Source organism: Ammospiza nelsoni, chromosome 1 (genome assembly GCF_027579445.1).
Source record: "Ammospiza nelsoni isolate bAmmNel1 chromosome 1, bAmmNel1.pri, whole genome shotgun sequence".
Classification (NCBI taxonomy): Eukaryota; Metazoa; Chordata; class Aves; order Passeriformes; family Passerellidae; genus Ammospiza; species Ammospiza nelsoni.
Window position 1 is genome coordinate 105,090,913 of NC_080633.1, and position 24,487 is coordinate 105,115,399.

At 35.5% G+C, this 24,487-nt stretch overlaps 1 protein-coding gene across 1 annotated transcript in view; it reads right to left on the reverse strand.

Annotated features, from left to right (window-relative positions):
- Positions 1-24,487, reverse strand: part of SMCHD1 (structural maintenance of chromosomes flexible hinge domain containing 1) — a 69,050-nt gene that overhangs the window by 31,877 nt on the left and 12,686 nt on the right. The window contains exons 4-22 of the mRNA XM_059470077.1: positions 21,847-21,929; positions 21,614-21,744; positions 19,991-20,105; positions 19,719-19,838; positions 16,683-16,849; positions 14,387-14,480; positions 13,935-14,145; positions 12,969-13,086; positions 12,698-12,881; positions 11,995-12,192; positions 11,802-11,915; positions 11,220-11,326; positions 10,856-10,938; positions 10,590-10,703; positions 8,285-8,362; positions 8,086-8,205; positions 2,795-2,939; positions 2,481-2,577; positions 814-886 (exon numbers count right to left, since the gene is read on the reverse strand). Of these exons, the coding sequence (XP_059326060.1) occupies positions 814-886; positions 2,481-2,577; positions 2,795-2,939; positions 8,086-8,205; positions 8,285-8,362; positions 10,590-10,703; positions 10,856-10,938; positions 11,220-11,326; positions 11,802-11,915; positions 11,995-12,192; positions 12,698-12,881; positions 12,969-13,086; positions 13,935-14,145; positions 14,387-14,480; positions 16,683-16,849; positions 19,719-19,838; positions 19,991-20,105; positions 21,614-21,744; positions 21,847-21,929 (2,352 nt within the window). The remainder of the gene's footprint in view (positions 1-813; positions 887-2,480; positions 2,578-2,794; positions 2,940-8,085; positions 8,206-8,284; positions 8,363-10,589; positions 10,704-10,855; positions 10,939-11,219; positions 11,327-11,801; positions 11,916-11,994; positions 12,193-12,697; positions 12,882-12,968; positions 13,087-13,934; positions 14,146-14,386; positions 14,481-16,682; positions 16,850-19,718; positions 19,839-19,990; positions 20,106-21,613; positions 21,745-21,846; positions 21,930-24,487) is intronic.

The window sequence follows — 24,487 nt, forward strand, 5'->3', positions numbered from 1 at the left end:
TGTCTCAAGTCCGATCATGTCACTGTTTTCTACAATAATCTTTATCCTTTGAGGAGTTAAGGGTTTATGGACTAAACTGTGCATTGTTGGTCTTACAAAGTAGACGACAGTATCTATGCAAAATGAGATGGTCAAGCCTGAAGTTTGGTAATCTGGGAGGCCAAAACTTAACTTTCACACTATACTTTATATCCCAAATCCAGAAAAATCCAGGTAACAAGGGATAACAAGACCTCATGTAAGGGACTCCTCTGAATCAAGACATCCAGAAAACATAAAATTCTGGTTAGGGCAGTGTCCTTACAGACCTCTATGTTCCTGTATTGCATTATGATAAATTCATGTAACATAAAAATTTCAGACAAAATTCAATTGCCAAAGCATCCCCCTTTGCTCAGTTAAGAAACTGAACGACCACTTATTCATTCATAAAAGATTTTCTGCAGGGAGAACAGGTCAATACTGATTAGTACAGGTTAAAAGTCTTAATGCGAAAGAAAAACAAGAAGATAAGAAATTCATTCGTTCAGTGGTGCTAGATTAGAAAAAGATTTAAAGTAATTAAAAGACAAAAATGTATCTCAAATAAGCAGACCAATATTCCAGACCCTTGAATAGTAGGTGAGATTGTACTGTGAGTACAATGATACTCCTGCCAAGAATGAGATGCTCTTGGCTTTATTTCCTTTCTAGTCATCACCTGAATCCTTTTTTATGCCTCACTAAATATTTTACTTTCTTGGGAGAAGCTTTCATTAATAGTGTCAGAACAAAATTTAACAGAATTTCACTAAATATTTTAAGGATACTTACCAGGCTGCAATCTTATTTTAATGACTTGTGTATCTTCTTTCAAACCAGGAAGAGTAATCTTCAGATTAAAGTTCTAATGAAAAGAATATTTTAATTATTAACCTTAAATAAAAAATAAAGGTTAATTATTAACCTTAAATAACCTTAAATGTATTAGTTTCACATAATCATGTCAATTTGTATATATGTTAATTTCAGAAGTCCCTAGAAATTGTCTTACAGTGCTACAAAAAATAAAGATTTGTTTTTCTCCTGTACTGACACCTCTTTTCCATGTTATTATAATCAGAGATGTACAATTCAGGATTTATATGTTAAACTACATGATTCTGAAACTACAAAAAGCAGTGGTCATAACTTTTCATTTCCTGCTTAGAGGCTGTTTAAATGGGGAAAAATATAGCAGCTAAAAAAAAAAGTCTTAAAATAAGGGTCTGCAAGTTCTGTGTTTGTTATTCCTTAGCAAGGCATCGCTATCACTGTCCATCTATCTTTGATTAAGGATGTAAGAAAATAACTGCTGTAAATTGCATCACTAAAACAAATTTTCACATTAAAATCAGATAATGAAAAATAGTAATAATTTTTTAAATTATTATTGTACAGTATTATTTCTATACTGCAAATTCCCTAAATGATTCTTGGTCTTGCCCCTCACCAAATTTATCTCTTGCTAAAGTCTGGCACATTTGCTCCTATACACTTTATTTCTCATAATCCACTCCATTTTATGCCATTGTTCTTGCCCTTCACCTTAGATTATGAACTCTGCCTACAAAATTTACTACACTGAACACCCTTTAACTTTCAATAAGCAGGTATATATGCTCTTTCTCCTGTTCATACATCTTTCCACCAGCAACATTATTTGCTATTTTCTAAGCAACAATATCAACAGTAAAATGGGATATCTCATCTCCTAGCTTTGTTATTAATACACTAGACTATCAGACTAAATGAGAGGGACCTGGCTAAAATACTGTCTAAATATGCCTTATAAATAATTTAAAAAATATTTTTAAAAAATTTAAATCTATATTCATCAAAAGCATTAAGATCTGTTTTATGAAAAAAATCTTTTTAACATGGAATGTACATTTTGGATTTTACAGTAAAGTAGAAGCTTGACAAGGTGCTGAGAATCCATCAGTAACAGGTTGGCTTTAGATAACGTAAGTGTGTAAGTGGATAAGCATAACTGTGTAAGTGCAACAAGAATAGTGGAAACAATTAAAGGAGCTTGAGCAGACACCCTGCATATTAGCTGCTATTACTCATCATCTGAACTAAGAATGTAAGATTTCATTTTCTTTAGCTCCCTATCATCTTTCAGTGCAAAAGTCACCAGAATGATTTGGTTTAAACCAATCTCAGCACTAGTTCAAACTAAGACAGCTGATTTGGTGTGCTGGGTACACTCTACCACACATCCATGCATTGCTCAGCCCTTCTAGCTCCAGGTCCCATCAGCTGTGAAAAGAGTGCAGGTATGGGAAATAAAAAATTGCTCCAAGTAGAGCTCTAAGAAATAATTTAAAAATATCCCAAGAAATATCTGTAGTCATTAGTGCAGAGCAAACGTAACAATTTATTTCACATAAAAATTATTTTCTCCATCTCTTAGTAGACAGAGAAAGTTTACTTAAAGTTTAAATTTATTAGCCTACCTTGCCCTGGCAACTATTTACACAGCCTTTAGCAGTAACACCCTTAATGACGCACTTTGTTGCCACAGGTATGTCTTCATGCTTCAGTGTTAATCCACTAGAAAAATATATAGAAAACACAAGAGAACCAGTTTAAAAACAAACACGGTGTTTTAATATACAAGATACTTTCAGACATTCTTATGAACATAAAAGGAAAAATATCAGTTAATTTATGTGAGAAATTCCCAGAATATCATTCAGATAAACCCTAAAGTATTATTATATTATTGTCATATAAATAAAGGGCAAATAAAAAAAGATGGCTGAATTACCTAGCTTCCAGAATTGGTCTAATGCGATTTGTCAAGTGTGTTGCATGACCAAATTCATCCTGCAATTCCAAAGGAATACTAAAAGGTACTCCAATTCGAAAAGGAAGCTCCAAGAGACCCACCAAAAATTTCTCTGGTTTGCCCTCTAAGAGAAAAAAATAATACATTTTTAGAAATAATTATGTGTGCTCCTTGGCTTTTTCTTGATTAAGGCTGCAATTAAGTCAAGAGGTTTTCAGACACAAAGTAAACAGGCTGTTCAGAATACTGTTATAACCAAAGTTATGCTTATGTTCTTCTTTTAATTTACACTGAAATAAAAACAGTGGTTAAAATATAACAGTGGGAGACTACAGTATAAGAAACATAACAAGACAGTCAAAATTCCCAAAGTATTCAAAACACCAATACAGCACCTGAAAGTGAAAAAGTTCTGCGTGGACAGCTTTTCCTAAATATTCAATTGCTTTAATTCTGGTAAAATAAATCATTCATGCAACAGAACATTTTTGTTCTACAATTGCCTCAAATTTGAGAAATAAAGGTATATAATGATGAGTATTAGAAAAAAAAACGTGAGTGTATGTTTCCTGTGAAACCTGGCCCCACTACACTTCCTCCACTAGTTTCCTGTGAAACCTGGCCCCTCCACACTTCCTTTGCTAGTTTTAGACACTAGCAAACAAGACCAGTGGTAACAAGTGGAGCGTCTATCAACTGGAGCGTGTAAATCAATCATCCTATTTTGTGGAAACCAAATGTCTTGACCAAGTGACCTTTGAAAAAAGAAGCAATGCATGCTGAGCTACATGGTAAATTAATATCCTACCAAAAAGTTTCAAACTCAAATTAACAACTATCTATACAACCTAGGGGTGTCCATTATCAGGGAGCTTCCTTTGCACAGGAGATGACAGATACCTTGCATTGGCCAAAATTAGTTACTGGTTATAATAAGAGAAAGACCTTAACCTTACAGTGTCTACAACTTTATTTGTCATTTGTAAGCAAATGATAAAACTGTAAAATTATTTGAGAAAGTAACAGTAGAATAACTTCTGCAATATTTAAGTGAGTAACTGCCAAAAGAACGTGTCTGAACTAAAACCACAAACCTTGTAGAATGACTTCGGAAGCTCAGTTTTAACCAGCATTTATGGTGATTTTTTAGCTTATCAAGAACAACTATAAACACTCAGTGACAACCTTCTGTTAGAAAAATAGAATAATTTGTTTCTCAGTCCAGTGCTGTAATAAATATACCAGATTTACAACTTTCACAAAAGTTGTAGAGTTTTGTTTATCTCTGCAAAACACTATTAGCTAAACCAGTTTTTCAAAGTTTTATTCCTTTCCATTGAGATTTGTTCATTTTAGTTGTTATAGCTGAAGGAATCTTTAACTGAATAGTTAATTGCCATACTGGGGGAAGCCACACTACTATTGGAAAATAATAAGATTCTCTTTTCACTTGGATAAAGAGATAAAAGAAGAAGAAAGATTCATTTTTGTTCAGAGAACAAGTTTTTTTTTCCTCTTCTTTACTTGCAAGTTCACAGAAATATCTTGAGCCTTCCATGGCATGTTTTTAGACATATGTTTAGATAACTACTCTTTTCAAGTAATGCCAAACATTTTTTTTCCTTTACTGTCATACAAGAACACCTCTTTATACTCTGCCAATATGTAGAAACTTTTAGAAAAATATGCTATACTAAGAACTATTTTCTGCCTCAAGAATTTGCATTCAAAGCCTCTCTTTTGTGGAAGAAATAGAAAACATTGATTTTTTCCCTCCCCTTTGATCTCCTGGAAACAGATGTTAGCTGTACCACCCAAAATTGTGACAAAAATAATCCTTTTGATATTAAATGCAAAGAAACTAGCTTTTTTTTCTTTCCCTCTTCCTGTCCCTCTTGTAGATAAAGTTCACAGAATGGCTCAGGTCAGAAGGGTTTTCTGGAGGTCATCTTATCCAATGCCCCTGGCTCAAATGGGACCACCTAGAGTCAGCTGCCCCGGAACATCTTTAGACAACTTTTGATATCACCAAGAAAGGAAACTCCACAACTTCTTGGGCAACTTGTGCCACCATTGCGTCACATTTATAGTGAAAAACCCCTGTTTCCTGATGTTTGGAGAGAACCTCCTGTGTTTCAGTGTGTGCCCATTGGCTCTGGTGCTGTCACTGAGCACCACTGGAAAAAGCCTGGCTCCATCTTCTTTACACTCCCCCTTCAGTTATTTATAGACATTGGTAAGACCCCCACAAATCATCTTCAGGCAAAGCAGTCACTGCTCCCCCAGACTTTTTTCAGGTAAGAGATCACAGAATCATAGACTGCTTTGAGTTGGAAAGGACCTTAAACATCACCCAGTATCAACCTGCGCTGCTGTGGACAGGAACACCTTCCACTGGACAAGGTTGCTCAGAGTCCCATACTACCTGGTCTTGAACACTTCCAGGGGTGGAACTAGCACAACTTCTCTGGGAAAATTGTTTCACTGCCTCAGCACCCTCCAGTCCCTTCCTCATCTTCAGGGGCCTGTGCTAGACTCTCTCCAGAATACCCATGTCTGTGTGTTGTGATGCAATGTGTCCAGCTCTGGGCACTGTACCCCAGCTAGCCTCACCAATCCTGAGAGGAGAGAAAGGATCACCTCCCTTGACCGGCTTCTAATGCAGCCCAAGAGGTTGTTGCTGCTTGTTGCTGTGAGGGCACATTGCTGGTTTGTGTCCACCTGCTGCCCACCAGGACTTCCAGGTTCTTTCCTGCTGCTTTCCAGATACCTGGGTTGCAGGCTGCCCTTCTGCAGGTGCAGGACTTCATCCTTCATGCTGAATTTCCTAAGGTTCCAGACAGCCAATTTCTGCAGGCTGTTGAGGTCATTCTGGAGGGTGGCAAATTCTCAGATGTGTCAGCCACTCTTCCCAGTTTTGTGTTATCAGGAAAACTTGCTAAAGGTACATTCTGTCTTGTTATCCAGATCCTTCATAAGACATTGAGCAGGATCAAACCCTGTATTGACCCCCTAGGGTAACCCCTACTTGCTGCCCTCCAACTAGACAGATCACCATTCTCTGGGCTCACTGTTCATTAATTCACCTCACTCTGTTCATCCAGTCCAAACTTCATGAGCTTCTCTGTAAGGATCTTATGGGATCTTACTGATGAGAACCCTGCTGTAGTCCAGGTAGACAACATCTACTAAGCTAGTCCTTTCATCATAGAAGGTGAATCCATGCTAACTACTCCTAAGGATCTTCTAGTCCTTCACATACCTGGAAATGGTTTTCAGGATTAGTTGCCCCATCACCTTTCCACAAACTGAAATTAAGTTGACTGGCCTGTAGCTCTGTGTGTCCTCTTCCTGGTTTCTGTAGATGGGAGTGATGCTTTCCTCAAAACATCAGGCAGTTCTCTCAATTGCCACGATTATTCAATTGGTGTGAGTGGCCTCATAAGGATATCAGTCAGCTCTCTCTGGTTCATGAGTGCATCCCATCATGGCCCATGAACATAGGTATCACCAGTTTGCTTAGGTATTCCCTGGCCTGATCATCTTCCACCAAGGGTGTATCCTCCTTGTCCCAGACCTTTCACCAGAGGAAGGTCTTTGGGGTCTGGGATTCCTGAGGTCTGTCTTACTAGTAAATACTAAGGCAGACGATTTCAGTATCTCAGCCTTTTCCACATCCTGTGTTCCCTGCCTCATTCAACAGTGGGCTCATGTTTATTTCAGCCATCCTTTTGTCACCTATGTATTTAAAGAAGTCTATCTTCTTGACTTTGATATCACTTGCTAGTGATTCCATTTTCAATTCCAATTGGACTTTGGCTTTCCTAACCCCATCCCTGCATGCTTGGATGGTGTCTGTATTCCTCCCCAGTTACTTGGTTCCATTTCCATCTTCTGTATACTTCTTTGTGTTGAGTTTTGTCAGTAGCTCCTTGTTCATCCATGCAAGCCTCCAGGAATTTTTGTCTGACTTTCTATTCATTGTGATGAACCAGACTTGAGCTTGGAAGTGACTGTGAATACTAACAAACTTGTTTGGGCCTCCAGTCTGTCCAGGACCTCTTTCCATAGAGCTCTAACAGGCAGATCTTGGAAGAGGCCAGAGTCTTCTCCTGAAGTTCAGATTGTGAGCTTCCTTTTTGCTCCTCTTCTTCCAGCCTTTCAGGATTCCTCTGCCCTTCAGAACTACCTCCCAAGGGACTCTGTCAACCACTCACCTAACAGGCCAAATCCTGCTCTCTGGAAGTCCAAGATGACAGTTCTCTCCTTACTTCAAGAACAGTGAACACTGTAAACATCCATTTTATGATTGATATGCTCAAGACAGCATCCAACCACCCACCAGTCCTTCTCTATTCTCAAAGAGAAAGTCACAAAGGAGATGGGGCTCCCTGCCCAGCTGGCTGCCTCACCAGTTGTGTCAGCTCAGCAAGTTCTCTTCAAAAGTCTCCAGGAACCTCCTAGACCATTTCCTCTCTGCTGTGTTACATTTCCAGCACACATCTGGTAAAGGGGAAGTCCCCCATAAGAACAAGGACTAGTGACTGTGACACTTCTCCCAGCTGTTTATGTATTCAATCTGCTTCTGCATCCTGGCTGGGGGGTCTGTAACAGACTCCCAGCACAATATCTGCCTTGCTGGCCTTCCCCGTTCTCTCAGCCACAAACACTCAACAATAACTGGCACCATCATCAAGCTCCAGCCTACCTCACCACCTCTCTTTTCACTCCGACCCTTTCTGAAGTGAGTATTCTAGTAAGCATTGCAGTAAAGAGACACATCCATTACAACCAAATGAGAATTTAGTTTTGCATAGGATTCTTCCTTAATTAATTAATTTAAAAAAAGACTTCAAGCTCAACATGCTTATTTTAAACGCATAACTGTTTTTTAATGCATTTCTGTGGTTTATGTATGACAGTTGGCCTAATGAATATTAGTTTTATGAAAGAATATTTATGTCAATGGCATGAGGAAAAAGGGGGATTCTAATGAAGTTTAAGTTTGTTTTTTATACGTACATTTCGGAAAGTTCACATCAAGGGTTTTATTTTTTTATGTAAAACTGCCTGCCACAGAGCCAACACATTACACATGAGATCAAAACCTACTACAAAACCCCATTGTTTCCTGGAAATTTATCAAATTTGACATGCAAATGCTACTTTTCAGTGCTGAAAACCACGTCTCAACTAGGACATCACAAATTTTGATATAATATGAATCAAAGAGAAACACTAAAAGTAGAAAAAAAGATGGGAATTCTTACCTACAATAGTAAATTTAAATACTTTAGATGGCAGAGGCCTTCCTGCATAAGTGTCTGCATTACTTTCATTCAACACTACTTGCAGTTTCAAGGAGTAGTTACCAAGTTTCTGAAGATTTTCTAAACAGATATAAAAGTACAATTAGAAAGAAAAAAAAAAACCAACAAATAAACTGAAGATATTGAATATGCAACTTACCCATTTTTTTAAACCAGTATGGCCACTTGCCTCCATGCTGACTGATATGGGAAATTATTTCTTTATTCTCAGTAGGTGCTGCAAAACAAACACTTAGCTCATGTATTTAAATTTTACACCATAATTCTTAACTTTTTCAAGCATTAGTATCACTTATTATTTAGTATTACTATCACTTCTGGATCTCTAACTAACATCAATTCAGCTTTACAACTAAACACAATGATCACAGCTAAACAAATTAGTTCCCTGTCTAATCCCACTTTAATTAAAACTTGCTAGCCTCAGGCACATTGCACTGAAAGAAGCAGGTTTTTAAAGCTGAATTTTGTTAGCTCTTTGGTTGTACATTTCCTGTAACTATGAGCACTCTGCACTCCATGCTGGCAATGGATCAAACTGACAAATGACTGTAGCAAAATTGCTTAAATGGGAGCAATGATAAAAATGTGCAGTTGACAGAAAATATTACTGGAAAAAAACCCTCCTTTTTTGCTCCAAATTGTTTTATCTTTATAAACCTCTGCAGAATTAAGACATATACAAAAATATAACACACTGAAACTCTGAGGCAGTTCTAGTGACTGGTTCTATAACCTAAGATAAATACAGAAGTAAGATTTATTGTTGGAAGTGTCAAGAAGTAGTAATACTTTTTATTTTCCACCAAAACACACTTCCGAATATAGAATGTGACTGCAATAAGACTACACTGAACAAAAGAAATGCAGTAGAAATACAAATTGCTTTACAGCTAAGCAAAACTGTTTCATTACCCTGTTTTTGCACCAAATAGCATACATAAGATAAAGTAAGAGCTGTCAATGAGATTTTATCATTCTCTTACCCTAATTCAAACCCTAATTTTGAATTGAAGCTTGTATAATAAGACTGCCCAGTAAGAGATCAGGTTTCTCATAGCTCAGGTCTCTTGGTAGCCCGTACTACAGTTCACCAAGTATTCCACTCCTCAAAAGAGAAGAGAAACTTTTTGTACATTATATTTGCTCTTGGCCTTTGTATGGGTGTAACCACATTTCTCTCATTTATACAAATAAGGGTTTGAGTTTTGCTAGGTGTGCTATGCCCAAATCATCACTTATAGGTCTTATTCATTGTTCTGGTGAAGAAGATGAGGATTACACTACTGATTCTTCAACTGAGTAGAGAAAAAAAGCTAACACATGAAGCAGTAGAAACAGTTAAAAGTACAAATTTCCATCATGAATGGGTCAGGAGACATGAAAGGTCTGAAGGCAGACTTTTCAGTGATCCTAGGAATGACCCTGACAAAACAGAACAACAGAAACACCAGGTCTCTCTCAAGTCCATACTTCCTGACATCAGGATGCCCTATCTTAAGTTTGCAAAACACTGGTGTGTCACACATGCTGATAGGAGACAATTTGATAATCTAGATTAAATGAACAGCTTTTGTTCAATTCCAACCTCTTTATGCCCCAGCACACTATGCTGGACAATGGTCATGCACAGCAGCCAGCTCCCATGAACAAGTGCCATTAAAATACCACATGTAGACTCATGACATATACACTAAACTGAGCTAAGATACTTCATTTGGTTTCCTTGACACTAGAATAACCTCAGCACTCATAAAGCTATTTTTACAACTCCTAACAGATAAAGGATTTGGATTTTCTTATGGTGTATGGAAAGAAAGAAGATTTTAGGTTTCTACAAGTTTCAAATACATTTGACATGTGCAGAATTGGAGTTTTCAGAGACTTTAGTGTTCTATACAAAACAAAACTTGAGTGATTTCATCTGCGTTGGACAGAACACAATTCTTAATAATGCAATGTGAGAACACCAAGTGAAGTACCCACAAAATGGAAACCACAAATGAGTAAATAATAAAAACCCTTGATTTTTTAAAAATGCTGAAGCGAATTTATGTTAGATACTGAACAAGTCTGATCCCCACTTTTATGCATCTCATGTAAATTGCTACATTAACTGCAGAAACATTATCCATTTTACCCATGTTCTTATGCAGGTTAAGTAGAACAGGCTGGAATTGTTAGGCCCTCCTTACTTGTGACAGAAGATGTAATCAAAATACAGCATTTAAGATGATACATGGTATTGAGGCAGTTGTCATTTCATGAAAAGTGGCTTTGAAATGCAACACGAACTGATGGAATATTGTCTAACTACGACATCCACTTATCAAATTCAAATATGTATTTTAAATATATACATATATTATACAATCGAATACCTTATTATCCATTATGCACTTTAAAAATAATAAAGATACAATTAAATATAATGAAATACTCACAATGCAAAATAACTTTGAGTTCAACAAGAAGTTTCTTTGAACCTCCATGGCTTGTACCTGGAAGTTTTTGCATTGCTTCTCCTTTTTTATTTAAAATTTCTATTCTTAATGCTCCTAAATATAAAATGAAAGATGACAGACTTTTAAAATATGTTGTGGATTAAAAGTGATCAGAGATTTCTGTATGCTTGTCTTTTTAATAAGAGTGCACAATATATTTTTTAACTGGAATTTAATGCTTTAGTATTTGGAAGAAAAAAATATACCTATTGGTGTACCAGCAAATCTTGTTTCATTTGGTAACAACTCATCTCCTTCAGGCCATGTTACTGATAATTTATCAGGAAGTCTAATAGAAAAAAAAAGAGGATGAACATTTTTGCAGTAAGTTAAAATAAAGAGCAATTTACCTTTAGTTAAATACACATGAAACTATTTTTCTGGTAGGGAAAGAAAAACCAAATCCCAACCTATTTCTTCTTGGTTTTTGGGGGGAGTTTTTTGGTTTCTACTGAAACAGCTGACTGCTTTCCCATTTGGGAATAAAACTGAACTTTGTTTGATTCCTGATTAAATACAAAAACTATAATTAGGAACTCCACAATTATGTAATTGTTACTTAGTGCTTACCTTGCCATTTCATCCTCTATGTACTTTTTCACAACTTTGTCAGACACTGTTCTGTCAAGTTTTGAGATTGGAATAATTTTCGTTTCAGCATACAATGCCTGTGGTTCCTGAAATAAAAATTCAGTGCAGTTATAAGATGCCAGACTTTATAATATGTCAGATGAGAAAGACCTCCCAATCAAGAGACTAAACAAGTCAACAAAGACATAAGGCAATATGCTAACAAATACTGCCTAGTGAAACTACAAGACACTTTTTAAAATTTGCTGAAACCACAAGGGTTACAAATGGATGCACAATATTGATGTTAAATGTGGTATGGTACTTTATTCCATACACAAATCTTTATAAATCAGACTGTTCATAATAAATAACAATTTTAATATATTCACATTAAAGCTCAAGTTGAGTATTTCTAGACTGCTGATTGTAAAAAATTACATTAAAGGTATTTACTGTTATTTAAAGTAATTTAATCAGGTCAGACTAAAGATTTAATATCTTTATGTTTAAACATATCTTTATGTTTAAATATTTAATATCCACACTAGCTGTGTGAATCCTTTCTGTATTTCTTCTTACCAAAGCAATTTGAACCTCTCCCCCAGTGGCAAATATATCCCCATCATGGTCCCCATACAAGTAAAATTTCTCAATGCTTCCATAGAATATTGGATGAGTCTTAGTAGTTTTCACCTATAAGCAGAAGACAGCAATTAATTCATTACTCCTGCATCAAATGCACAGCATCTTTCATAGGGTTTAACTAACTTACCAGCTGTCCAGTTTTGTATGTTTTTCCATCCCACTCTATTGCAGCATACATTGTCCAAGGGCTCTGCATTCTTTTGGATAATACATCAGTACGTACAGTTATTCCTTTAAAGACTGTGAATTTTATCTGTTTGTCATATTTTTCATGACAGTCTTTGAGCCACAGAGCAAATTCTCTGTCAATTTTCATTCGCTGCTCCTATAAAGAGATTACAAAATAAGCACATATTAACAATGTATTATAAAATTTGAATCTGACCACATCAGAAACCTGAACAGTTCTAAGAGTACAGAGATACGGTACTCAAATGAAAAGCCAAAAAGTCACACACACACAAAAAGAACAAACAGAAAAGAAAAAGAAACACAAGAACAGAAACAAAGAAAAAAAAAGGATTCTTCAGTCTGAAAACTTTAAAAAGAGGAAAGGTACACTTCAAGTCAAAAAAAGTGCTTCCCCCAGCAGCCATATTCCTTTAGGAAGTGGGTCTTTCCACAAAAATGACATGTAACAACTAAATAAAGTAATTGTTCAAGAAAATAAAGGGAAAAATACAGAGTCTTAAGTTTTCAGATTTAAAGACTCAGCTTTTACTGCTCACTAAACCAGAGAGACATGAACAAATAACCAGTGAGCAAAGTTTTCTGTATTACATGCACTGAACTTCACCAAGAAGAAACACTTAACAGAATGCAGTAATTACCTGTCCATTGAAGATTCTTGTGAACAGAGTATTCTTATCCTTTAGCTTCAGCTCCAGATCCATGAAAGTGAGTTTGTTTGTGCTGACCTGGAACTTATCATTGGTAAACAATGCACCAGAAATTCTGTTGTAGCATTCAATTGGTGCCAATCCTCTCTTCTTTGGAGGAGCGCACCAGTCAAAACTTAAAAGGAGAAAGTCATTACAATCCTTTTTCATAAAGAGAGGTTTACGTTATAGAAAGAGACTGTACAAACACATCACCACTTACTCTTCCACAGTTGTGTACGGTATTAATCTTCCATTCCAAAAACATTCAAAAATAGGCCTTTTTCCTCTGGCACCTTTTTCTACTAAGAAACAGTCATCGTCATCATCATCATTTAATCCTTGTTTAAAAAAAAAAAAAAAAAGAAAGATAGTCTCCTGAATATATTTCCTTAAAAAATTAGTGTAATATCAAAACCCATAGCAATCTTAATGAAGTACTATTGTTATTATATTCAGCACAGTAGCAATGCACATTATATCAAGCTCATTCCATACAATATTACATTTTTTTTCATGTTTTAGAAATAGCAAGCAGAAAAAATAAGGAAGGTAAAGAAAAATTCTAAATGGAAGTTAAATATTACCAAATTCGAAATTTTAAAATTTTGAGAGTTACTTTTTCCTTTGCTTCAACTGATGTTCTTCTAGTATCATGAAATCTTGTCCCAATTAACTCAAGATTTGTTTTGTCAAAAAAAAAAGCACAAGGAATTTTAAAACCCCTAGCATTTAAAAACTCACAGCTGAGTAAAACAAATTTTAAACTAAAGACTTCAGACTATATGTTGTCCTTTGCAGTATTTCGATACTATAATCTCTTGAATCTGTATGTCTTGAAATCTCTTGAATCAACTGCTCATATTTTATTACTTTTTTGGAGCAAAGATGCAATCAAGAAAGTGCAAAGTTTCAACTGGAGTACATTCCATAAGAGTTTATAATTTGGAATCAGATGGTGGTATGCCGAAGATCAAGTTTACAGGAATGAGTTACCACAACAGAAAATTCACAACATCTGTTCATCCAAAAGAACGTGAACTTTTCTGTTCTGTCACAACCTAAATCAGGTAATATGGTAATATTTACACTTCAACCTAAAGTTGTTCTGGTTTTTATTTCATTAAAATATTTAGAGTAGTAGGACTGTCTATGATAGGACGGACAATCAGCAAAGCATTTCACTTACTTGATGGAAAACATGGATCATCAGGGTATGTTTCTTTATCATAAAGGAAGGGATGGTATCGGATGATGCCTTCAACTATACCTTCTTCTTCAACATGTGCCTTGAACTCAAAACTATCTGCTGCAGTGTTTATATACAGTGTCTGCATGTCATCTTTGATCTCCCTCAGATTGACAATCTTTGGTACTTTTCCCTTTTCAAACAATGAAATCTGGAAAAAAGGAAAACAAGTAAATTGATTTTCCTTAGAGCAAAAGATTTATAGTAATAAGCACTTTGACAATTGACTGTTAGCAAAGGAGTTAGTTCCTACACTGCAATGCTAAACAGAATTACTTCAAAAAATTAAACTACATACACATCTTGAATGCTTGAATACAGAGAAACAGGCACAATATAAAATAAGTTGTCATCAAAGAGGACTTTTGACTAACATGTATAAAATCTCTTACCTGAATATCGATATTGTTGAAAGGGCTTATTTCTTTTGTTACAGCATTAGCTTCATTTCCTTTTGGTCCATGGATATAATAGTGATAGATATGACTGAAACACATTTCAGAAAAAAACCAAACCAGCAAGTGAAATTTAAAAATTTCACATTATAATTTAAAAAATCTAAATAAGCTTTTATTTTTATTAAAATATAACTGGTTTGTTGCACTGTTATAAATCAACTCCTTGACAACATATATCTGGTACAAAAGGTTTACTAAAGGGAGTGACTCCTTTTGAGTCTTCTCATCTCTGTCATGCACAATCACACTAGGACCAATTTTTGGGTAAAATAATTGGAAACAAATTTGAAAAAAAATGAATAAGTGAAAAAAAAAAACAAACAATTGTTACATGGCTACAGATCCTTTACATCAAAGGGTCAACTAAATAAACCTACTGTAAATTGTTCTGCATTCTGGAAATCAGAATTAGAGTCACAAATCTTTCCACATTTTGTCTCTGCTATCAGTTTTATATCAATCATCTAACAGAAACAGAAATATGTAACAAACAATCACCATCTTTACATTATTTACATAAATTTGAATATAGGTAGGAGTCATGGACATGATCTGCATAACAGAAATAGTTTTTCAGTTGTAAACATTGCTTTCTAATTGGCATTTTTCCTCATTTAACAAATTTCAAAAAATATATGTGGTCAAATAGATTAAATAATTTCACAGAGAAATGCAATTTGAGAAAACTGAGGAACTCAACTCCATTTACTTCAACTTTTCAGCTAGCTAATTCTTTCAACTTCAAAGACTGAATCCTTAAAGCTCTGGGGGATGGTCTGGAGAAAAATGAGATTGTACTAGTCAAGGGGACTGAATGCATGACTAAAGTCAAATGCACCTGCAAGTTTATAGCTGCTTGCCTTTGACCTCCACTGCACTAAATGTTCCCCAAAGAGAAATCGTGGTTCCCAGAAAAAGGCTCCTCCTGGTCTCATTGCTCAGGATTTTATAGTATGTCCAAATTGTTTAGTATTTTGTGTGCATTTCTTCAGACTTCAAAAGGCAGTCTCCTGGCCTTAAGACATTGTTATTTTAGGGGTTCATCTCCACTTCAAAGCATCCAAAATAATGAGGGCTTGTGCTGCGGCGCATGGAAGCGGAACGAAACTGGTACCCTGCATGTGTGGCAAAAGGCATGGCAGAAGGAAATGGGGAAGTGTTTGGGGGGGAAAGGGCCATTACAACAGCTGAAACAGTGACACAGGACTGCGTAGCACTGGAAGGCTAAGTGAGTCGTTTTACTGCAACAGCTACAGGGCATATATCTGAATAATTGCACCTGGGTTCCATCTCAAACAGAGGCAGCTCTTTCACTTCAAGAGATGGTTGGAAAGAACTAACAGTAAAGTGTAAGTGTTCACTGGATGAGCTACTGGAAGCTAATGAGGGATGTAAATTATCCTCTGCAAGTCACGTATCCTATATTTTCATGAGGTTAAAAATGGCTTCAGTAACAAGTTTTTATGTGCAACACTGAATGATATTTCACATAGTAAGATATTACCTAAATCTTATATTAATCCTCTTTTTAAGTACATCTATTATTATCAGATTATAGGTATCACAAAAATGAAATCATACTTTGAAAACAAAGTTGTGTAGTTTGCCAGATTTCAAAATTGGTCTAGGCCTTTGTATTTCAGTTTACATTCACATATGGATCATCATAACAGGTAAGCCCAAACTATTCACTGGTATCTCCAGGTTCTGCAGGCCCACTGATGACATTATTACAGTACAGAGCAGATAGTGTCATATATCCTTCTCCCTCTTAAACTGGGATGAAGAGCAGTACCTTCTTCTGTTGTTGTTTAAAAAGTGAACCAACCAAAAGATCCCCTAAAAGTGTAAATTAGGAGCAAGGCTGTGAGCAAGGTTAGGAGCATGGCTGTGAGCAAAGTAACTGATGAAGTTCTTAGTAATTAGATAAACAATTTCTTACATCAGTAATACACCATTGAATTAATAGGCTACTAAAAATTACAGTGGATATGTATGCAAAAATTACAGTGGATTATGTATTAATCATCAAGTCACATCTTTGGTTGGGGGTGCCCCATTCAGTTGTGTTCATTACTGTAATATTGGTTAGATAGGGAGGCTAACTGAAGTATCAACGGCCTTAAAAAGAATAAGGCCAATGTCAAAGCACAAAAAAGCAGCAGTTCATAATTACTTGACTTTGTTAGTAGCCCACTTTTAAATGAAATCTTTTAAATCACCAACTTACGCCAGCTGCCTTGTCCAAAGATGAAAGTAGTTTTTCAAGTACTGCATGTGATCTGGTTGTACACCTGTAATGACAACTGCTGTGAAACTCTCTTTATCCCTTTCTTCTAATATTAGATTATGAAGAAATCTTTCATCATCACTTGTGATGTGAGTAGAATCAGATGGCTACAAAAAAAGTAAAATAATAAGAGCAGGGATGTAAACTGAATTTCCAAACTCCCATCAACTTGAAAGGGATTAAAAAACATAAGAGAAAACTAATACAGAACACATGATGCTAAGTATCACAAAGGATTAAAGCTTAAAATAAAGGTTTCCAAATTAAAGTCAACAAGCTGAGAATGTGACATCACTAATCCAGTTCATTTTCAACTCACTTTCATCACAACACCTAAAGTGTGCCGTCTAAAAATGCATTTAATCACACTGAATGTAGCACTGTGTAATATCCATGTTCTCATCCATCAAGTGGAAGCATTAAGTGGGCAAGACATTAAGGCCTCTTGAAGAAAACAAAGCCAAAAAAAGTTATTGGCTTTTAAAGGGATAGGCTACTTTCTATAGTAGAAACTCAAGAAGAAGAAACAGTTTTGTTGTAAAAGAAAAAAAGGTGAATCCTCAATTTCAGATGAAATGTCAAGTAGCCTAACAGAAAGAGAGATTCCTCATTCCAGAAACTACTGATTGTCTTTTCCTGAATGGATGCACTTTGCTCTTTTGACAGTTTTCTAAAGTGCAGGAAGACACAGTGGTTGATGTCATGCTTCACACTGGACCAGTGAGTAATCCCTTACATTTGGTACATCCAGAAAAAAACTCCTATTTTTAAAACAAAGATTAAGATCTTTCTAGTGAATGCAAACAATTGGTACAACTGAGAAGATATGTTGTAGTAAATGCAGCTACATGCCTTATTTTGCAGGAAAGCAGACAAACCCCACATCATTAAGGCATGAAAGGAGACATGTCCTACCTAACCAGTTAGGTGAAATAGTTAAGGGTGTTCTATTAAGACTTACTTTCCCCAGGGAATCAAAGAGCTCTCCTTAGCTAAAAGGATAACTAAACAATTTTTGAGACTTTGTCAAAGAAGACTACATCTCTTTTTTCCTGCCCACAGCATAGCCTGGATTATTCTATGCTAGTGATGGGATTGGCAATAATAAAGAAAAGCCAGAGCTGCTTGGTCCTTATCCCCATGTGATCTGACAAACCTAGAAGCTGCACACTTATGCTGAACAAGTGCCACTTTGTACATCATGGAAGAAATTTAGAGACCAAAAGAGCCTCCAAAATATCACTGCCAAATTATCTGGCTGCCTTCCCACTACAGATTACAAACTACCATGGCACCTTCCCCTACATTCCTAGCATCTATCTCAACTAGAAAATAACTATTTACTTCTTTGCAATATTCAATGGTCCAGAGAAATGACTGCAGTGAAGAGAGGTGACTATTACCCATCAAGGAAAGATGACCAGCAGGGATACCATTAATATCACTTCTCTTCAGTGTTATGGCCTTGTTCTAAAGTTCTTTTTGTTTCACATTAATTACACCTTAATTTCTTTGCAAAAGTAACTTCCTTCACCAACTGAATGGCTCAAATGCTCAATTATTTCTTCTCACACTAATAATCCATTTACAATTTCTACTTCTGCCACAGTATTCTCTTGCTGATGTATGTGCAGTGCAGACCATTTTTCAAGTCTTTAGCGAGATGCATTCACACATTTTATTTCACACCAATATAATGAACCGGCCTAGGTATTTCAATGATTTGCAAAAAAAATTCCTAAACCTGAGTTTTAGGAATCTTTTAGGGAAACCTCTATTATCTTCATACCTCACTTCTATTACTTTTCACATCATCTCCTCCCTCTTGGATAGTTACAAGTTATCTTTTTAACTCTAAATAGAATTTTACTTGCATTTTAACACTGTCAATTTAACTTTGATTTTATATTATTACCACAACATTTCAAACAGTTGATTGCACCAGCTTCTTGAACTCTTTAGTAGTACCTATGCATCTCATTCAGCTACTTTCTTCCAACTTATGCGTGCCTTAGTTTGTCTTCTACTTTGTATCATCCAACCTTGCTCTTTAGTATCAAGCAGGGAGGGAAAGCATTTGTACCCTTTACAATAAAGCAGATTTTGTCAGCTTTTATTTTCAGTTTCTATTTTTTGAGTCTGATATTGTAGAGAGAATAAAATCAAAACTGGCAATTCATTTTTTGTTGCAACTCACTGACTCAGAATTGGCATAAATAAAAACCTTATTTCCTTTCTCATCCATATGAAACATTAAGAACACTGATATAACCCACAAGATACAAGCTCAAGGTCTGACTACCCTGTCATACACACCACCCATTTTTCCTCCCATCTGCACCCTTAGCTACATCTTGTTCTCTCCCTCCTTGCCCAAAAATATCCAAAAAACAGTTCTTTTCAATCTTCCTCCTTATCTTACAGCTTTTTTACTTAGGCTCTTTTTCTTCATTAAAAGCATCAGGACTGTTGAGTTTAGCTTTCAGCTAAACAGTTCATTTATTTTACAACATTTATGAATATTTATAAAATCAATGAGTTTTGTTGGTCTGGCTGGACTTCTCTTCCTTATACAGGTTAGTCATACATATTTCTAAACAAGTACAATTTGGTTCCCTAATTTATTCCTTACTGCTTCAGAGAAAATTCATTTTTGTTTCATACACAACAAAAAAAATTTCTGTGCTTAGAAAAGTATTATAAAGTATTTTTCTTAACCTGACATGCAAAACTGTAAAGCATTTCTGTCATTTAACCTTAACTGAAAAGAGGAAAAAGCATCACATAAAAAATAAGGCATATATTGTCCTTAGTGTTTTCAAGTTCTTGGTTACTTCCTTTTACACTACAGGGTGCAAATGATTCACTAAGGTGAAGATATCTCCAGATAAGTATTACAGGAATATTACACAGTTAAATCACATTAACCTGGGAAAGGCTTTCAATTATAAATGTGAGAATCTTAAGGCTATTTACCTTTCTGTTTCGAATGAATCCAGTATATATTGCTTCTTTGTTTTTCTCTTTCTTTTCAAAATCCTCTTTAGAAAGGACAAGTTCATGAACATCCTGAGATGCTGCAGGTTTGCTGATCATCTGATTTTATTAAAGAAACAGCATTGAAAATCAAAATAAGACTTAAAATTAACATAATAAAATACTTTATTGCTGTGATTAAAAGTTAGGAAGTAACAATCTGATTGTGTGCCAACGTTCTAAAATAAAATTAAAGTCAGACATTGACTTACTCTGGCAGACTGTCCCACGAAGAACACTGCTTGCTTGCCTCCAACTCCAAAATATGAGATATCACTATTTAAACTACGAGGCACTGGCAGAGGGCGTACATATCCTGAGTGATCACTGAGAATAAGAGTGTCTTTAATAAATTTTTTCAAGACAAAAGTAATTAAAAACCCCAAAGATACTTTTGATCTAAAGCTTCTACCAAATTCTTCCTCCTGGTATTTTGTTAAAAAATCCTTCGCTTTATACCTTTTAAAACTCCAAGCTTAAAACATATGTGCCTGAAATTCTTGATGTACTCTTTTTAAAAGTAAGTATTTTCCCAAGTCATCTTATAAAACATTTCTGCCTCTTCTCGCAAACCAAATCTTACTAAATAAAAATGGCTTAAAAAGCAAGCTTGATCTTTCTGACAGCATCCTTTCATAAAAATACTTTTAAGTCAAAGTGGAAAATAATGCCAACCAACTATTAAATGCAGACTTGGAGAGATAACATATGCTATCAGTAGTTAAATTCCATGTCTTCTAAGTCACTTTGAGCAGCCTTATCTAGTTTAGGAAAATGTTTATTTTTAAATCACAGCAGTCCCAAATGAAAATAAGGTGTAGATGGCATCCTACTGTAATTTAGACCTCTGTTTCCATTAAGCAGTAATCCACAGTTTAAATCTGCATTTTAGGAATACTACATATTTCTGTTACTAAACTTGCCTACAGCAATTTCAAAAAGCAGTGAATTTCTTTACAAGTGACCCAGCATCACTTTTTATGCACTTATCTCTAGATGCTTAAAAGACATTGACTTTCTATTTGGCGATGTTTTCAATTCCCCCAGCTATATTATCACTTCCCACAGCTATATTACTTTTTACACTACCTGTTCATATGACAAATTAGTTATGACTGAGACTGTAATTATCGTCTTCACATTTGCAATCCTAGACTTAAGGTATTTAAAATGTGACCAAAGCTCAAAAACTGTACATCACTGATTTTGTGCAATTTTATACACTAGGATTAAGCCTGGCTGTGCAGGTAGAACATCTCTTGAGAACAGACTCCAAACCATAAAGTTAATTCATATAAAAAGCAAAACCCACCACAGAACCTCCACTTTCTTTTTTAAATGAAAAACATTTATTTTGTGTAGCCTGCATAAAAAAATAGACATCTCCAGATATAATTTAAAATACATTATACAGAATTAAAATTTAAATTAAAAAAAGAAAATTTGAACTAAAACCAACTGTTATTGCAGTAGCTTAACAGATATTGAATGTATCATTTAATGCACCACTGAAAGGTTTTCAGGTAAGAGATGAACATGGTACAAAAACCCCTTGCAGGACATAGCATGTCCCAAACTGTATGCAGGCAAGCAAAAGACAGTTTAGAAAAGGCCCCAAGAACAAAAAAGTATTCAGCGTGTCACAAGAATAGAAGACCAGTTTTGTGTCATAAAGCTTCTCTATTGCCTACTCAGAAAAAGTATGGGTCTATTTATGTAATCATAAAATGTCAGGGTTTAGCTGAGTGTTGGTATACAGCTATGCCTTAAGAATTTATTTTACAGACCTTTGCAGAGCTTGCTAATTGTTGTAGAAATATATAGAACTTGCTAACCTTTCAAAGTCACCTTGTCTTGTAAACTTTGACAATCTATATACAGCCCAGTTGTTAAGCTGTTTAGAAGTCATTCCACTTCCATTATCAATCACAGCAACAGCTGGTTTTCCTTGGGAATCATCAAACAGCTGTTGGGGGAAAAACACACAGCACAAATCAACAAGGAGCAACAGGGAAAAAAAAGGATAATGCAAACTATGTATGAAAACACTGAAGTATTTTTATCTTACCAATTTTATCTGTATACTCCGAATGCCAGTATTTTGACAGGTAGCTGATAGAGAATTGTCAATCAATTCAGCAAGGGCAAATGCTAAAGAAATTGACAAAAAAACCCTATTAGTGCTCAGGAAACAGACACCCACTTATAGTAGTTTCTTTCAACAATTAGGAAAACACATTACCTAAACACAGACAAGACCTAAGCCCAGTCAGAACAATCAAAATCACATAACATCTTGTTTAAAAAAATGAAACAGCTTTTCTACATGTACTTTTTAATTTGTTTTATCACTAAGTCTCTCACAGCTCTTAATGGCAATATCACAATTATTAGAAAGAACAATGATAAACTAACCATCTCCTTAACAAAAGACAGATTTGTCCCTTTCATGATTAGAAATTAATTTTTATGATTCATATGTGAGTCAAAGGTAAATAAAAATAGACTTTGACTTGTTAAAATATTGAAGGAAGAATGAATTAACTGAAGAAAACTGAATTGAAATTTTGTGAAACATTTAAAACTACAGTGTTAATTTTTTATAGAAAACAAAAAAAATTGTAGAAATGGTTGAAGGATTTCAGTGAATGGTAAATACAACCAAATTTCTGTCAGATCCATGTTGCAATACACTGCAGAAATAGTCAGGCAAACTGTTTGCACAAATCTGTCGTTTCTAACCATTAATGTTTGGAGCACTTACCTAATTAAAGTAAAATTACCTAAGTTTACTGGAAAATTGCATTTAATCTGAAAAAAATACATCAAATTCAGATTTACTCAATCTGACTGACCAGCTTTAGTGAACAGACATTTCCAGTCAGTCTCTTTAAAAAGGAAACCTTATTTCCTACAATTTGCAGAGTTCTTCAGAATGCTACAGTGCAATTTACACTGGCCCCACACTTCAGACATGTAAAAGAAAACCCTTGAGTATCAGTGTAACACAGCAACACTGAAGCACATGGCATTTTCCCTCAAGGGGTTATCGAAGTAGAAAAACAGTTCTGCACTTTTTTGCAACTTTCTTCATTGCAAAGTAGTTGAGCATCAGTTATGTGATCCATATTTACTATTCCATAGCAAAGAACAATGGTCCTTCATCAGCATTCAGAAGTGGTTAGGCATTGGTTTAGTACTTCAGTCTTCCCCATGTCAGCTGCCCCTGGACCTCCTCACCTCACATTTCAGTTATTTAGGGTGCAACTTTTTTTGTTATCCTTTTCTAATGTATCTGTAAAACCCTTATCATCCCTCCTCCCATCCCTTGCCAAATTTGCTCCAGCTGTGCCTTAGTGTTCCTGATCTCATCTGTATATTCCCAGGCAATATCCCTGTATTATCCCCTAGCTTGCTTGCTAGCTATTATTGCTACATTATTCTCTAGCTTGCTATTATTCTATAGCTTGCTTCCACCAGCTGTGCAATTCTCTCTTGTGTTTCAGTTTGACCAAGAGGTGTTTTCTCAGCCATGCTATTCTCCTGCCTTCTACACCCGATTTCTTCCACATAGAAATCAAGAGTTCTTGTGCTCTGAAAAGTAATTTAAGCAACTGCAAGCACTCTTCTACTCCTTTATCCCCAAGGGTGTTCCCAGTGTCCCATGAACCACACCCTTTAACAACTGAAAGGACTTTTCTTAAGGTTTAGAGTCCTTACAATACTTTACACTTGCCTATTTAATCAAATTCCACCAGGGTATGGTTGCTACAGACCAGGCCCAGCTTGGCCTTTCCAGTTTCTCTGTGTTGGAAAGCCACAGGTCCACTACTGGCTGCTAGCAGGAATAAAGTGCACATCACAGACCTCCACAGAATGCTTGCTCTCAGTGGGCTTACACAGCAATTCCTGTGCACAGGGATGGATGTACCACTGACTCAACACTACCACCAAACCCGAACCAAAATAGTGCCTTTGCTGGGGCACAGAACAAATTATGTGCACAGAGAGGAAAGGGGAAAGACTGGTCCTTAAAAATAACTGCTGCTATTTATAAACATTTTTTATATTGTTTTAAAACAACAGGAATGGTATCACGCTTGATTCTTGATATTTTTTGGAATTTTTTCTGTGCAATTTTGAACCTGCTGTACCTGTGAACTACATAGTATTTAGAAGGTAATCACAGCCACAGACAGAATTTTCAGCGAAGCCATGAACAGAAAGTAATTTATTCAGTAAAACAATACAAAATGGCGATTACATATTTCATGCACCACTTAAAAAAACAAAAATATTAAAGCAGCATCCTTTTAAAGAAATACTTGCTCTTTTTGGTAAATTAAGCCCTGTAGCACCCCACATGGCACAAAACATTCTATAGTAGCTCACACAAAAACTGTTCATTAAATTCAAACACAAAGTCTACAGTTTAGTACAGGAGACAAAAACTTGATAACACAAATGCTGACCTGTCTGAATGACATGCACAAGATTATTCAGGCTAAAGTTATTTTACTTCTAAAATACTCAAACTTCTTGAACAAGTATTTGAGAAGGTATCTCTATAAATCTGGATTCTGAGGTGGCTAATTTTAATAATTTTAAAAAGAAACTTTTTTTATGAAGAACATAGTAAATTTTTCTTTTACAGTTAAGACTATTTTTTAGCAGCTATAATTTGAAGTTGAATTGCTCATAACCACATT